The sequence below is a fragment of the Argopecten irradians genome, chromosome 5 (assembly GCF_041381155.1).
Source record: "Argopecten irradians isolate NY chromosome 5, Ai_NY, whole genome shotgun sequence".
In the NCBI taxonomy this organism is placed as follows: domain Eukaryota; kingdom Metazoa; phylum Mollusca; class Bivalvia; order Pectinida; family Pectinidae; genus Argopecten; species Argopecten irradians.
The window spans coordinates 757,869-772,721 of record NC_091138.1 but is presented as its reverse complement, the minus strand read 5'-3'; the positions used below and the strand labels follow the sequence as shown (position 1 = coordinate 772,721).

At 36.0% G+C, this 14,853-nt stretch overlaps 1 protein-coding gene across 1 annotated transcript in view; it reads right to left on the bottom strand.

Annotated features, from left to right (window-relative positions):
* LOC138324185 (uncharacterized) overlaps positions 1 to 14,853 on the bottom strand; it is a 145,774-nt gene that overhangs the window by 38,129 nt on the left and 92,792 nt on the right. The window contains exons 123-143 of the mRNA XM_069269265.1: positions 14,202 to 14,324; positions 13,858 to 14,043; positions 13,437 to 13,565; positions 12,836 to 13,024; positions 12,339 to 12,464; positions 11,743 to 11,928; positions 11,426 to 11,560; positions 11,071 to 11,256; positions 8,208 to 8,342; positions 7,380 to 7,574; positions 7,068 to 7,187; positions 3,787 to 3,972; positions 3,455 to 3,568; positions 3,064 to 3,246; positions 2,825 to 2,953; positions 2,188 to 2,373; positions 1,834 to 1,950; positions 1,396 to 1,581; positions 937 to 1,062; positions 519 to 701; positions 193 to 327 (exon numbers count right to left, since the gene is read on the bottom strand). Coding sequence (XP_069125366.1) covers positions 193 to 327; positions 519 to 701; positions 937 to 1,062; positions 1,396 to 1,581; positions 1,834 to 1,950; positions 2,188 to 2,373; positions 2,825 to 2,953; positions 3,064 to 3,246; positions 3,455 to 3,568; positions 3,787 to 3,972; positions 7,068 to 7,187; positions 7,380 to 7,574; positions 8,208 to 8,342; positions 11,071 to 11,256; positions 11,426 to 11,560; positions 11,743 to 11,928; positions 12,339 to 12,464; positions 12,836 to 13,024; positions 13,437 to 13,565; positions 13,858 to 14,043; positions 14,202 to 14,324 — 3,255 coding nt within the window. The remainder of the gene's footprint in view (positions 1 to 192; positions 328 to 518; positions 702 to 936; positions 1,063 to 1,395; positions 1,582 to 1,833; positions 1,951 to 2,187; positions 2,374 to 2,824; positions 2,954 to 3,063; positions 3,247 to 3,454; positions 3,569 to 3,786; positions 3,973 to 7,067; positions 7,188 to 7,379; positions 7,575 to 8,207; positions 8,343 to 11,070; positions 11,257 to 11,425; positions 11,561 to 11,742; positions 11,929 to 12,338; positions 12,465 to 12,835; positions 13,025 to 13,436; positions 13,566 to 13,857; positions 14,044 to 14,201; positions 14,325 to 14,853) is intronic.

The window sequence follows — 14,853 nt, the reverse complement described above, 5'->3', positions numbered from 1 at the left end:
GTTACACTTTGTCAGCAAACGTAAACATCACATTTATGACTTTTGATCTTTTTTGTGAGATAGTCACATAGAACAGGTGCATATAACATGACTTTAGGAAGGGAGATAACTTTACTCACATGGGGAGATAATTCTGCTCGTCAGGGGAGAAAACACAAGTTTAAAAAACGAGATGTAGCTCTCTAGACTCACCGTAAAGCTTGATACTGTGCTCGTGGTCAGAGGTTCACGTAAGTACATGTATCCTGTCTTGCGTTCAATGTTGAAATATTTCAAGGCTTGACCATTTTGCAGTTTATCCCCAACAAGATCATATACAACTTCATCCTTTTAAGAAAAAAACCCAATCCAATTAACACTGATTACCATACATTTAACATTATTATAAGGATTACTCATTTGATAAATAAAAAGATGTTATTATTCAAACAAGAGCTCTATATTTACATGAAAATTATAATTTTACATGCATCAGCATATAAAGTATTAAGAGAAGAGCGAGATGTTTTAAGGCTTACCCCGTCTCCATCTGTAGCTGTAAAGTTAAAGATGAGGACACCCATTCCAGTCAGCTCACTGATACTGGTGAAGTACTGCTGCCGGTCAAATGTTGGAAAGTTGATGTTACGTCGTACAGTGACCGTCAAAGTCATTGTACCTCTGACATCAGGGTTAGAACTGTCGTATGCTTCGATGGTCAACTGGAAGGCAAATCAGTCCTATAGTTAGCCTAGACATTCTAACTCATTACAAAAATTAAGGCACATACAGTTATTTATTTCATTAAAAGAAAAAATTATTTTTTGTCACAATGCTGCCCCAATTGTAAAGATGAAATCAGGTGAAGAAAAAGGACTAGAACACACATTCCTAGTCTTCCTAGAAAATTGTTTATCTCATGACAATAAAGGAATACATAGAAAATGGAAAGCTTACCACATAGGTAGTTCTTGCGAGGCCATCGCCCTTCAGATCCCGTGAAATGAGAACGTTGCCATTCTGATCCACACGGAAGAAGCTTTGTGCTGGATATTCTCCTACTAACTCATAAGTGATATTTCCCTGAAAAACAGAATTATATTTATATAAATCCTAAAATCTCGATAATTCTGAATTGAAAACAGGCCTGTATTGAAAATAAGCCTCAGATTTCTTACTGTCAAATGTGTCTTGAAAATTTCAGTTAACCCTTATCATAACTTTAATATTTCAACTTAGCAATGTCTATTTCCAGATTAATTGTTGTTTAAGATATAAATCTCCTGTGACCATCACTGCTCGTTGTTATATATAAAAAGTACCCCTACCAAAAGGTATCCTGATACTATTTATGTCGGGGTACATTTTACACATGACACTGGCAGTGAAGGAAGAGTTGATTCCTTACTAACATACCCTTAGATCACCATCTATTGCTGTGGCGGTGTAAATATTGAAGTCAACTGGGTCTGTTTCGTCGATGGTTACAAAGTCGACAGTATTAGTGAATACTGGTTGTTGTTCATCTCTGTCCACTTGTACCGTAACCTGAGCGATGGCTGTTTTCTCTGGAGTACTCTGGTCGGAAGCCCTCACAGTAAACTATAAAGTGAGATTAAGTTGATAAAACTGGAGTATATAGTATTACATCAAACTTTGGTGAAAACCTCGTGTCGTATCTTTGATATTTAAAATCAGACATGCGTGTCTATTCTATAAACAATATTATTTAATACACTGCTTAAAATATTGAAAATCTAGAAACAGTTCTTATCATCATAAATAAACCACAAATGTTTCTACACCAAACCCAACAGTTTATAAATGGATGGTTTGTGGGAACTCAAAACTTACAGTGAAAGTTTTTGTAGATGTCGTCTTTAAGTCCTGCATGAGGTAAATTTCTCCAGTACCAGATATCAAATAGAAGAAATCAGAAGCTCCAGAAATCACAGAATAGTTCACAGTGTCCTGAAACATTCAATAGTTATTTGGAGTCAGATATCCGAGACAATTTATATTAAGCTTGACACGATTATCTCAGGAAAATTTGAAAAATCGTTCAATATCAAAATGGAATAAAAACTGCAAAATAAAATAAAATTATCCGTTTATTCTACATCAACTTCAATAGGATCTGTAACCCAGTATCAGCTTTTAGTGGGATGATGTGAAGAGGTGTTTGGCCTGATCCATAGGAAGACTTACATTGTCTGCATCCGAGGCCATCACTGAACCAATCCTTTGTCCTAGAGGGGTGGTGTCCAGGACGTTGAATGTGTAGAAAGCATTGGACGTGAAGACAGGAGGGTTAGGGTTCCTCGTCATGTTCACCGTTACTGTACTGTTGATAGCCATAGTCGGTATCTCAGAGTCATAAACCTGAACTCGCAGCTGAAAAACATCAAGATGAAAATCTAATATCAAAAGTCAAGTTTGAAAACACTCATTCACTTAATTTTTTTTCTGATAGTAAATTGATTGTCAAAGCCTGTTTGGACTAAAACAATTCCATTTTGATATCATCTTACACGTTACAACCATAACATTGATCGTTCTAAGTATTTAATGTGTAGTAATCAGTAAATAGCATGTACGAAAAGATTTGTCAAACAAGTTATAAAACTTTCAGATAGAAAAGGGCAGTATTTGCAAATATCTTATTGTCAAACCAGAATACTTTGATAAAACATGGTGAGAGATGACCATCAAATGTGAATGCCGTGCCGCCAAACCATCCCCTTTTGTGCAGAAAGACTTTTAAACCAATGCAACCCTGAAGGAACATTTCACTCGAAAAACTTGACACAGTTCAAACCGAATGAGTTAAATACCTGATACTTACCACATATACCAGTGCATTGTCGTTCCTCAAGTCAATGCGTGGAGAAATGAGACCATTGGATGTCATTTGGAAGAAGCTAGGTCCAGCTCCATCACCAATCAGCTTGTATTCCAGTGTACCACCAGTTTCCTATTGTAACAAAAAAAAAAAACCTGGAGAGTGCAGGAAAAACTAGTAAGGTTATAGAATATGGAATGGTAGAGGAAATGCCTACAACCCGCAGCTGTTCTAATACTTACACTCAGATCCACATCAGACGCTGACACAGTGAAGAGGAGAACATTCACACTGGATCTCTCAGCAACATTGATAGTGGCTGGGATGTTAGTAAAACCAGGCGGCTGGTTTGGAGTAACCGATACGGTCAACGTGGCATTGGTGGTTTTAGGGGGATTTCTCTGGTCACTGGCCTGAATGGTCATCTGTAAAAAACAACATACATAGGTGTGAAATTTGATACGCTTCCTTATTACAAAAGGGATTGGAGGGTATGGAGAGATAAGGTTTTCTTACCCTACGTATGGAGTGATAACGGCATAGCAATGTATAGGGTGATCACCGAAACAGCTTGTATTGGGGAGTTATACAGTTACCACGTAGGTACTGGTATCAGATCGCTTATACACTTACCACATAGGTACCGGTGTCAGGTCGGTTATACAAGTACACAATTCCTGTGTCAGGTGTGATGTAAAACTTCAGTGTGGCTTCAGATGGTCCCAGAATCCTGAAGGCCATCACATCCTAAAAAAGTACACACTCAGCATTCAATTCTATAAAATTTGTTTTAGTGGACTTTAAAAAACCCAACCAGTAGCCCTTTACAGAGTATAAACAGTCTCTTATCACTTATTCTATTAGTGTAAGCTTCTCCATAAATTAACATTTTCTTACATTTTAAACTACAAAAGACAAAGACAAGTTTGTATTAAGTGGAATCATATTTATGTGAAGATACCTACATTGTCAGTGTCACCAGCTGATACGATAGAAACAGATTTGCCAAACTGATGATATTCATTGATAGCTGCAAAGTACTGGCCATTAGAACTGAAGACTGGGGCACCAGGGTTCCTGATGACACGGATATACAACACCGCATAATCTTTATTATTTGGGTAATATGTATCATAAGCAGCAACGGTCATCTGAAAAAAGTAGGACAACGTCACCATCAACAAACATTTCTTACAGTGGTAGTAGGACAACGTCACCATCAACAAACATTTCTTACAGTGGTAGTAGGACAACGTCACCATCAACAAACATTTCTTACAGTGGTAGTAGGACAACGTCACCATCAACAAACATTTCTTACAGTGGTAGTAGGACAACGTCACCATCAACAAACATTTCTTACAGTGGTAGTAGGACAACGTCACCATCAACAAACATTTCTTACAGTGGTAGTAGGACAACGTCACCATCAACAAACATTTCTTACAGTGGTAGTAGGACAACATCACCATCAACAAACATTTCTTACAGTGGTAGTAGGACAACGTCACCATCAACAAACATTTCTTACAGTGGTAGTAGGACAACGTCACCATCAACAAACATTTCTTACAGTGGTAGTAGGACAACATCACCATCAACAAACATTTCTTACAGTGGTAGTAGGACAACATCACCATCAACAAACATTTCTTACAGTGGTAGTAGGACAACGTCACCATCAACAAACATTTCTTACAGTGGTAGTAGGACAACGTCACCATCAACAAACATTTCTTACAGTGGTAGTAGGACAACGTCACCATCAACAAACATTTCTTACAGTGGTAGTAGGACAACGTCACCATCAACAAACATTTCTTACAGTGGTAGTAGGACAACGTCACCATCAACAAACATTTCTTACAGTGGTAGTAGGACAACGTCACCATCAACAAACATTTCTTACAGTGGTAGTAGGACAACGTCACCATCAACAAACATTTCTTACAGTGGTAGTAGGACAACGTCACCATCAACAAACATTTCTTACAGTGGTAGTAGGACAACGTCACCATCAACAAACATTTCTTACAGTGGTAGTAGGACAACGTCACCATCAACAAACATTTCTTACAGTGGTAGTAGGACAACGTCACCATCAACAAACATTTCTTACAGTGGTAGTAGGACGTCACCATCAACAAACATTTCTTACAGTGGTAGTAGGACAACGTCACCATCAACAAACATTTCTTACAGTGGTAGTAGGACAACGTCACCATCAACAAACATTTCTTACAGTGGTAGTAGGACAACGTCACCATCAACAAACATTTCTTACAGTGGTAGTAGGACAACGTCACCATCAACAAACATTTCTTACAGTGGTAGTAGGACAACGTCACCATCAACAAACATTTCTTACAGTGGTAGTAGGACAACGTCACCATCAACAAACATTTCTTACAGTGGTAGTAGGACAACGTCACCATCAACAAACATTTCTTACAGTGGTAGTAGGACAACGTCACCATCAACAAACATTTCTTACAGTGGTAGTAGGACAACGTCACCATCAACAAACATTTCTTACAGTGGTAGTAGGACGTCACCATCAACAAACATTTCTTACAGTGGTAGTAGGACAACGTCACCATCAACAAACATTTCTTACAGTGGTAGTAGGACGACGTCACCATCAACAAACATTTCTTACAGTGGTAGTAGGACAACGTCACCATCAACAAACATTTCTTACAGTGGTAGTAGGACGACGTCACAATCAACAAACATTTCTTACAGTGGTAGTAGGACGACGACGTCACCATCAACAAACATTTCTTACAGTGGTAGTAGGACAACGTCACCATCAACAAACATTTCTTACAGTGGTAGTAGGACAACGTCACCATCAACAAACATTTCTTACAGTGGTAGTAGGACAACGTCACCATCAACAAACATTTCTTACAGTGGTTGTAAGACAACGTCACCATCAACAAACATTTCTTACAGTGGTAGTAGGACGTCACCATCAACAAACATTTCTTACAGTGGTAGTAGGACAACGTCACCATCAACAAACATTTCTTACAGTGGTAGTAGGACAACGTCACCATCAACAAACATTTCTTACAGTGGTATTAGGACAACGCCACCATCAACAAACATTTCTTACAGTGGTAGTAAGTCCTTGACTTGATATATACTATACAAAAGCATAATAGTCTGAACTGTATACTCTTTTAGACAGTAGGGATAACCTAAAATGTGATGGGAATGACTTATCAGTGGAACAGATTTATTCAATTAAAGACAAAGAAACAGGATATATATAGGTAAAGGAATCTCTGTAAAAAAACTTACGATTCCAACATGGGTATATACTTATCACAAAGTCCAAAACAAACTTACAATTCAAACATGGGTATATACTTACAACAAAGTCCCAAACAAACTTACGATTCCAACATGGGTATATACTTACCACAAAGTCCCAAACAAACTTACGATTCCAACATGGATATATACTTACCACAAAGTCCCAAACAAACTTACGATTCCAACATGGGTATACACTTACCACAAAGTCCAAAACAAACTTACGATTCCAACATGGGTATATACTTACCACAAAGTCCCAAACAAACTTACAATTCCAACATGGGTATATACTTACCACAAAGTCCCAAACAAACCTACGATTCCAACATGGGTATATACTTAACACAAAGTCCCAAACAAACTTACAATTCCAACATGGGTATATACTTACCACAAAGTCCCAAACAAACCTACGATTCCAACATGGGTATATACTTACCACAAAGTCCCAAACAAACTTACGATTCCAACATGGATATATACTTACCACAAAGTCCCAAACAAACTTACGATTCCAACATGGGTATATACTTACCACAAAGTCCCAAACAAACTTACGATTCCAACATGGGTATATACTTACCACAAAGTCCCAAACAAACTTACAATTCCAACATGGGTATATACTTACCACAAAGTCCCAAACAAACTTACGATTCCAACATGGGTATAAACTTACCACAAAGTCCCAAACAAACTTACGATTCCAACATGGATATATACTTACCACAAAGTCCCAAACAAACTTACGATTCCAACATGGATATATACTTACCACAAAGTCCCAAACAAACTTACGATTCCAACATGGGTATATACTTACCACAAAGTCCCAAACAAACTTACAATTCCAACATGGGTATATATTTACCACAAAGTCCCAAACAAAGTTACGATTCCAACATGGGAATATACTTGCCACAAAGTCCAGTTGGTTTGTTGTCATCAGATCCTTACGCACATAAACACCACCGTTAGACCCCACCCAGAAGTAGGCCATAGCCAATCCGTCACCAGTAATCAGGTATTCCATTCGCTCCTAATAAACAAAAAAGGCATATTTCACACAACAACACTCACTGATCTTAGCATGTGTAAAAGCTAAGATCAGTGATGAATGTGCTAAAATTCATCACTAAATTCAAGAAATTATTTTGTATAATAATTAACATAAAACATGAGAACCTTTTGTTTCTCACAAATAATAATTATTAAGAAAAGTGATATTTACCCGCATATTTGCATCAGTAGCAACAAATGTGTAAAACGGCAGAGTGTTGTTGATGGGTTCAGTCTCAGGAACAGTGACAGTGTAGTTTTTAGGGAACTGGAAAGTTGGATCAGCAGTGTCTCTCTCAATGTTAATGGTCACGGTGGCCAATCCAAATTTCTCGGGGATTCCTTGGTCCCTGGCTCGCACAGTAAACTGTAAATCACAAAATATGTCAAAATTCCTTCTAAAAATAACAGACCTAGTACACCAACGCCCTTGCTACTAGGAACGAAAGTGAACAGTGACCTGAATGATTTTTACATTAATGTATTGCTACGCAAACGGAATCAAACCTGGTTCACATGGAATTGCTGGGGCTATTGTTAAACATATCCCAATATTTGAGGTGTTTTACAAGAAGATGAAATGAAACATTTGGCTTTGAAAATAGTTTGAATTAAAGATGCCGACAGAGCATAATGATATTCATCATCTGAACAGTAATTGGTGTTTAATCATGTATATATATGTCTATTTAACACAAAAAAAAATATAAAATAATTTATTTTGCCTTTGGTGCATGCGCCATATCATTACTTCATTTTGTATAAGACAGAGTGGCACAACATTTTTTTTTGGATGCAATTAATTATTTTTAACATTTTTATCTTGAAGTAAATTAGAAGCTCAAACTTTCCAATGGTGGTAATGGTGTAAAGTAAGTAACTTTGTAACTGACGAAAAATACTGATTTGTCTAATATGGTTTTTTTTATTGAGAAAAAATTCTATTTGTCAGCGGTGGAGCATCTTTAAAACAGGTGTTTGAGTTTCTAAAGTCACTTACCTGATAACTTGGTACAGGTGCTGATGACTTGAGGTTTCCTACGACGGAGATCACACCAGATTCACCATTGAGGAAGAAAAAGTTGAGGGCCTCAAAGCCAGCTGTGTCATTGACAATGTTGTATCTCACAGGGTCCTAAGAAATTAAAAACAATTTGTATATCACAGGGTCCTAAGAGATTAAAAACAATTTGTATATCACAGGGTCCTAAGGGATTAAAAACAATTTGTATATCACAGGGTCCTCAGGGATTAAATAATTTGTATATCACAGGGTCCTCAGGGATTAAAAACGATTTGTATATCACAGGGTCCTAAGGGATTAAAAACAATTTGTGTATCACAGGGTCCTAAGGGATTAAAAACAATTTGTATATCACGGGGTCCTAAGGGATTAAAAACAATTTGTATATCACGGGGTCCTAAAGGATTAAAAACAATTTGTATATCACAGGGTCCTAAAGGATTAAAAACAATTTGTATATCACAGGGTCCTAAAGGATTAAAAACAATTTGTATATCACGGGGTCCTAAGGGATTAAAAACAATTTGTATATCACAGGGTCCTTAGAGATTAAAAACAATTTGTGTATCACAGGGTCCTAAGGGATTAAAAACAATTTGTATATCACAGGGTCCTAAGGGATTAAAAACAATTTGTATATCACAGGGTCCTAAGGGATTAAAAACAATTTGTATATCACAGGGTCCTAAGGGATTAAAAACAAATTTGTATATCACAGGGTCCTAAGGGATTAAAAACAATTTGTATATCACGGGGTCCTAAGGGATTAAAAACAATTTGTATATCACAGGGTCCTAAGGGATTAAAAACAATTTGTATATCACAGGGTCCTAAGGGATTAAAAACAAATTTGTATATCACAGGGTCCTAAGGGATTAAAAACAATTTGTATATCACAGGATCCTAAGAGATTAAAAACAATTTGTATATCACAGGGTCCTGAGGGATTAAAAACAATATGTATATCACAGGGTCCTAAAGGATTAAAAACAATTTGTATATCACAGGGTCCTAAGGGATTAAAAACAATTTGTATATCACAGGGTCATAAGATGATTAAAAACAATTTGTATGTCACAGGGTCCTAAGGGATTAAAAACAATTTGAATATCACAGGGTCCTAAGGGATTAAAAACAATTTGTATATCACAGGGTCCTAAGAGATTAAAAACAATTTGTATATCACAGGGTCCTAAGGGATTAAAAACAAATTTGTATATCACAGGGTCCTAAGGGATTAAAAACAATTTGTATATCACAGGATCCTAAGAGATTAAAAACAATTTGTATATCACAGGGTCCTGAGGGATTAAAAACAATATGTATATCACAGGGTCCTAAAGGATTAAAAACAATTTGTATGTCACAGGGTCCTAAGGGATTAAAAACAATTTGAATATCACAGGGTCCTAAGGGATTAAAAACAATTTGTATATCACAGGGTCCTAAGAGATTAAAAACAATTTGTGTATCACAGGGTCCTAAGGGATTAAAAACAAATTTGTATATCACAGGGTCCTAAGGGATTAAAAACAATTTGTATATCACAGGATCCTAAGAGATTAAAAACAATTTGTATATCACAGGGTCCTGAGGGATTAAAAACAATATGTATATCACAGGGTCCTAAAGGATTAAAAACAATTTGTATATCACAGGGTCCTAAGGGATTAAAAACAATTTGTATATCACAGGGTCATAAGATGATTAAAAACAATTTGTATGTCACAGGGTCCTAAGGGATTAAAAACAATTTGAATATCACAGGGTCCTAAGGGATTAAAAACAATTTGTATATCACAGGGTCCTAAGAGATTAAAAACAATTTGTATATCACAGGGTCCTAAGGGATTAAAAACAATTTGTGTATCACAGGGTCCTAAGGAATTAAAACAATTTGTATATCACAGGGTCCTAAGGGATTAAAAACAATTTGTATATCACAGGATCCTAAGGGATTAAAAACAATTTGTATATCACAGGGTCCTAAGAGATTAAAAACAATTTGTGTATCACAGGGTCCTAAGGGATTAAAAACAATATGTATATCATAGGGTCCTAAGAGATTAAAAACAATTTGTATATCACAGGGTCCTAAGGGATTAAAAACAATTTGTATATCACAGGGTCCTAAGGGATTAAAAACAATTTGTGTATCACAGGGTCCTAAGGGATTAAAAACAATTTGTATATCACAGGGTCCTAAGGGATTAAAAACAATTTGTGTATCACAGGGTCCTAAGGGATTAAAAACAATTTGTATATCACAGGGTCCTAAGGGATTAAAAACAATTTGTATATCACAGGGTCCTAAGGGATTAAAACAATTTGTATATCACAGGGTCCTAAGAGATTAAAAACAATTTGTGTATCACATGGTCCTAAGGGATTAAAAACAATAAGTATATCACAGGGTCCTAAGAGATTAAAAACAAATTTGTGTATCACAGGGTCCTAAGGGATAAAAAACAATTTGTGTATCACAGGGTCCTAAGAGATTAAAAACAATTTGTATATCACAGGGTCCTAAGGGATTAAAAACAATTTGTATATCACAGGGTCCTAAGAGATTAAAAACAATTTGTATATCACAGGGTCCTAAGGGATTAAAAACAATTTGTATATCACTGGATCCTAAGGGATTAAAAACAAAGTTGCATTATCAGGAAACATCATAATTACATCATAAAGCTCCCATTCCATTTGTGCTTGAGGAATTTAATAACTTGCAACCTCTTCATTTCATTTATACATGGAACAAGCAATGATGCATAAATTTTGTAAACAACATGATTTCATTCATTATCAATGGCATGAAATGAAAATCGCTAAAACCCACCCCATCAGTATCTGTAGCTTCGACAGTCATCACAATGGCTCCAGGTCCATATGTCTCTGGTATGGTGATAAAATACTGGGCATTGTTTGTAAACTGTGGGGAGGCAGGGTTACGGATCACAGTGATAGGAACATTGGTCTCCGCCCTCAAGTCGGGGTTGGCCAGATCATAGGCTTCCACACGCACCTGTTTATAACATAGGTCAACATTGTCAAGTTCACGTTTTATTGGTAGAATTTGTAGATCACAACAAATAAGTAGTCACAGTTTACAATATTTACAAGAACTGTTTTTTTTTTACATGATCCTTTGAGAATGATTTGATCCATTAAAGATAGTAATCGTAGGGCCTTACTGTGTAGATAAGCGTATTGTAGACATCCGTGGAAAGATCACGTGATACAAAGATCTGTCCTGTGGCATCATCAATGCGGAAATGATTTGTTGCAGGGAATATTCCAACAATCTCATAGAAAATTCTTGATGGTAACTAGCATGGAAAAGGAAGAGAACCCATTAAAATCAATTGAATGCATAAAAACAACATAATTACATCAATATTCCAAAGATAATAATATTGATTCTTTACCACATATACAATTTAAAGATACAAAATTTCCTTCAATTTTAGCACATGCATTTTACATATTGAAGAGATGGTAAAAAGCTTACCACGATGTCATCATCCACTGCTGTTACTCGTTCAACCTCTGTCACCAAATCATGTGTGAAAAATATGGTGGCATCATACGGTAAATTGGTGAAGTATGGTCTCTTATCCGCTGGGTTACGTATGATGTCAACAATCATCTGAATAGTGTTAGATTGGCCTCGCTGATCTGATGCCTGGATTGTCATCTGTGAAAACCAAAATTATCATTTTATTGTGATATTCAAGCATAGTAAATATGACCGTATTAAGTTATTTCTTTATGTTCACACTTAGTCTAGACATAAACATAATATTAAAAAGAACCAATGAGATCACTGATACACTTTATGTTCACACTTGGTCTAGACATAAACATGATATTAAAAAGAACGAATGAGATCACTGATACACTTTATGTTCACACTTAGTCTAGACATAAACATAATATTAAAAAGAACCAATGAGATCACTGATACACTTTATGTTCACACTTAGTCTAGACATAAACATAATATTAAAAAGAACCAATGAGATCACTGATACACTTTATGTTCACACTTAGTCTAGACATAAACATAATATTAAAAAGAACCAATGAGATCACTGATACACTTACAATTGTCCTGTTGAAAGGTGCCGCTGTTAACAGTTTCTTGGTGGTAAGAAGTCCGGAGTTTGGATCAAGGAGGAAGAAGTTTTCACCGTTATTGTTTGAAGAATCAATTTTGTAAGTAACCACATCCTGAAAATAGTCAACAACAGCTAGGATCACATACAAATTCTAAAGTGGATGATCAAAATGATTGTTAGATAAAATTAAACTGAACAGACAGACTCCATCGTATGTCACAGTCTGCACTACAAAGCAAAAACAAAGCAAATCTAATTCATGTGTAAAATCTCCAAACTAGGTCAAAGCTACTTTCAGCATTACTGTTAAACCAACAAAGCAAAACCAAATTAAAATTACAAAGAGTTCTGTTTATAAACCAAGTTTAATAAATATGATTAGGCATAAAGTAAATAATTACAAGGATTCCATGCAGTGATATTAAGTTTTCAATAACAGAGTATGATTGAATGTGGAGATAAAAAGCCAGGAGAGAGACTAACCAGGGGGTCGCTGTCAATAGCTCCGATGGACATGACACTTGTACCAATGCTAACCAACTCGTTGAGAGCTCTGTAGTAGTTGTTGGTGGTGTTGAACTGTGGAGCATTTGGGTTTCGTGTCACTGACACAGACAAAATGGCTGATCCACGTTGTGATGGGAACAGGGAATCATACACAGATAATTCCACCTGGAAACAGATTTTATATACAGATAATTTACCTAGAAACAGATTTTAAATACAGATAATTTACCTGGAAACAAATTTTATGTACAGATAATTTACCTGGAAACAGATTTTATATACAGATAATTTACCTCGAAACATATTTTATATACAGATAATTTACCTGGAAACAGATTTTATATACAGATAATTTACCTCGAAACATATTTTATATACAGATATTTTTCCTGGAACAGAATTGTTTTGTCTAATTATATTTCTTTAAATATACATAGACCTGACAATCAATATATTGGTAAAACACTGGCTGGTCTTACAAAATCTTAAATCTAAATCTGGAGAAAACAGATTCAGAATTAATAGTTGAAAAATCATCAATTTTCTCATTAAAAGTCCAACCATATAGTTTACTTACAGTGTATACAGCCAGATTAGTGGAGTCTTCCCGTAAGTCGCGGATCAAAGTCACTTCCCCAGATGAAGTGTTCATTCTAAAGAATCCTCTTGCTGGGTACACTCCAGTGATTTCATAAACTAGTTCTCCCTAGAACAGACAGAACACAGTTCATTATATCAGTATTCAAGACATTCATTGGTTACAATAGAGCAGCTCTCTAGCTAGTTACAATAAAGGCGTATTATCATTATAAATGTATAAATTACATCCAACAATATGTAATATTAATATATATCACTGAAACACAAACTAAGGTCACAGTTGATGTGCTGATAGATCTAAGAGGCTTACTGTCAGGTTCAACATTCAGTGCTGATATTAGGAGCTCATCAGCCATCATGTTGTAGACATATGTAATACTAAGAGCAATAAAGCTTACCGTGAGGTCTGTGTCCCGAGCGGATGTTAAGTACACACGGCTTCCCACCAGGTGAGTCTCCTCAAGCTGAGCACTGTATGGAGCATTTAGATAGACTGGGTTGGCATCCAAATCAATGTTGATAACAACATTAGCAAAATCCGTTTTCTCGTTGACTCGACGCTGGTCACGTGCATACACCGTGAACTGTAATGGATTTTAATACAGAGGTCAAAACAGGGAAATACAAGAGAAGTTCAATGTAGTTGATGAGTTTAACCATCAATTTGTGTGTCATTAAAAAATAATGTTATATACTAAGAAGCTTTGACGGATGGCTGACCATGTAACACACTGATACTCACATTGTACTGGACAGCCGGGGTGTTGGTTAGCAGTTTGTTGAGGAAGATGTTGCCAGTGTCACGATCAATTCTGAAGTATTCCAGACCTGTTGGGGTACCAGTCATTCTGTAGACAGGAACATCCTGTGGAATGGAAAAACAGCTATAGTATCCTAACAACGATTTAATGGCTAATCAATATCTATCTAGGAAGGAAGAATAATTGAGAATTCTGAACATGAATACCATGGTCAGGTTTACAGCTGTTTATACTCCTATCTTAACACTGTTAAGGCAGACACCTGATAAAAATTATATTCTTAGCTTACCATGTTAAGGTAAATACTGGACAAAAATTATATTCTTAGCAATAGATTACCCTGTTAAAGTTAAGAGCTGGTAAAAATTCTATACCAAGTTTACCCTGTTAAAGTTAAGAGCAGGTCAAAATTCTTTTCCTAGCTTACCCCGTTAAAGGTAAGAGCCGGTCAAAATTCTATTCAAAGCTTCCCTGCTAAAGTTAAGAGCAAGTCAATATACTATTCCTAGCTTACCCTGTTCAAGTTAAGAGAGTCAAAACTTAATATTTTCTCCTTATGTAATTTATATGAAAATTTATGACTTAAGTCAGTTTTTGACTTAAGTTTGTTTCGAGAAATCGGGGCCTGGTCAA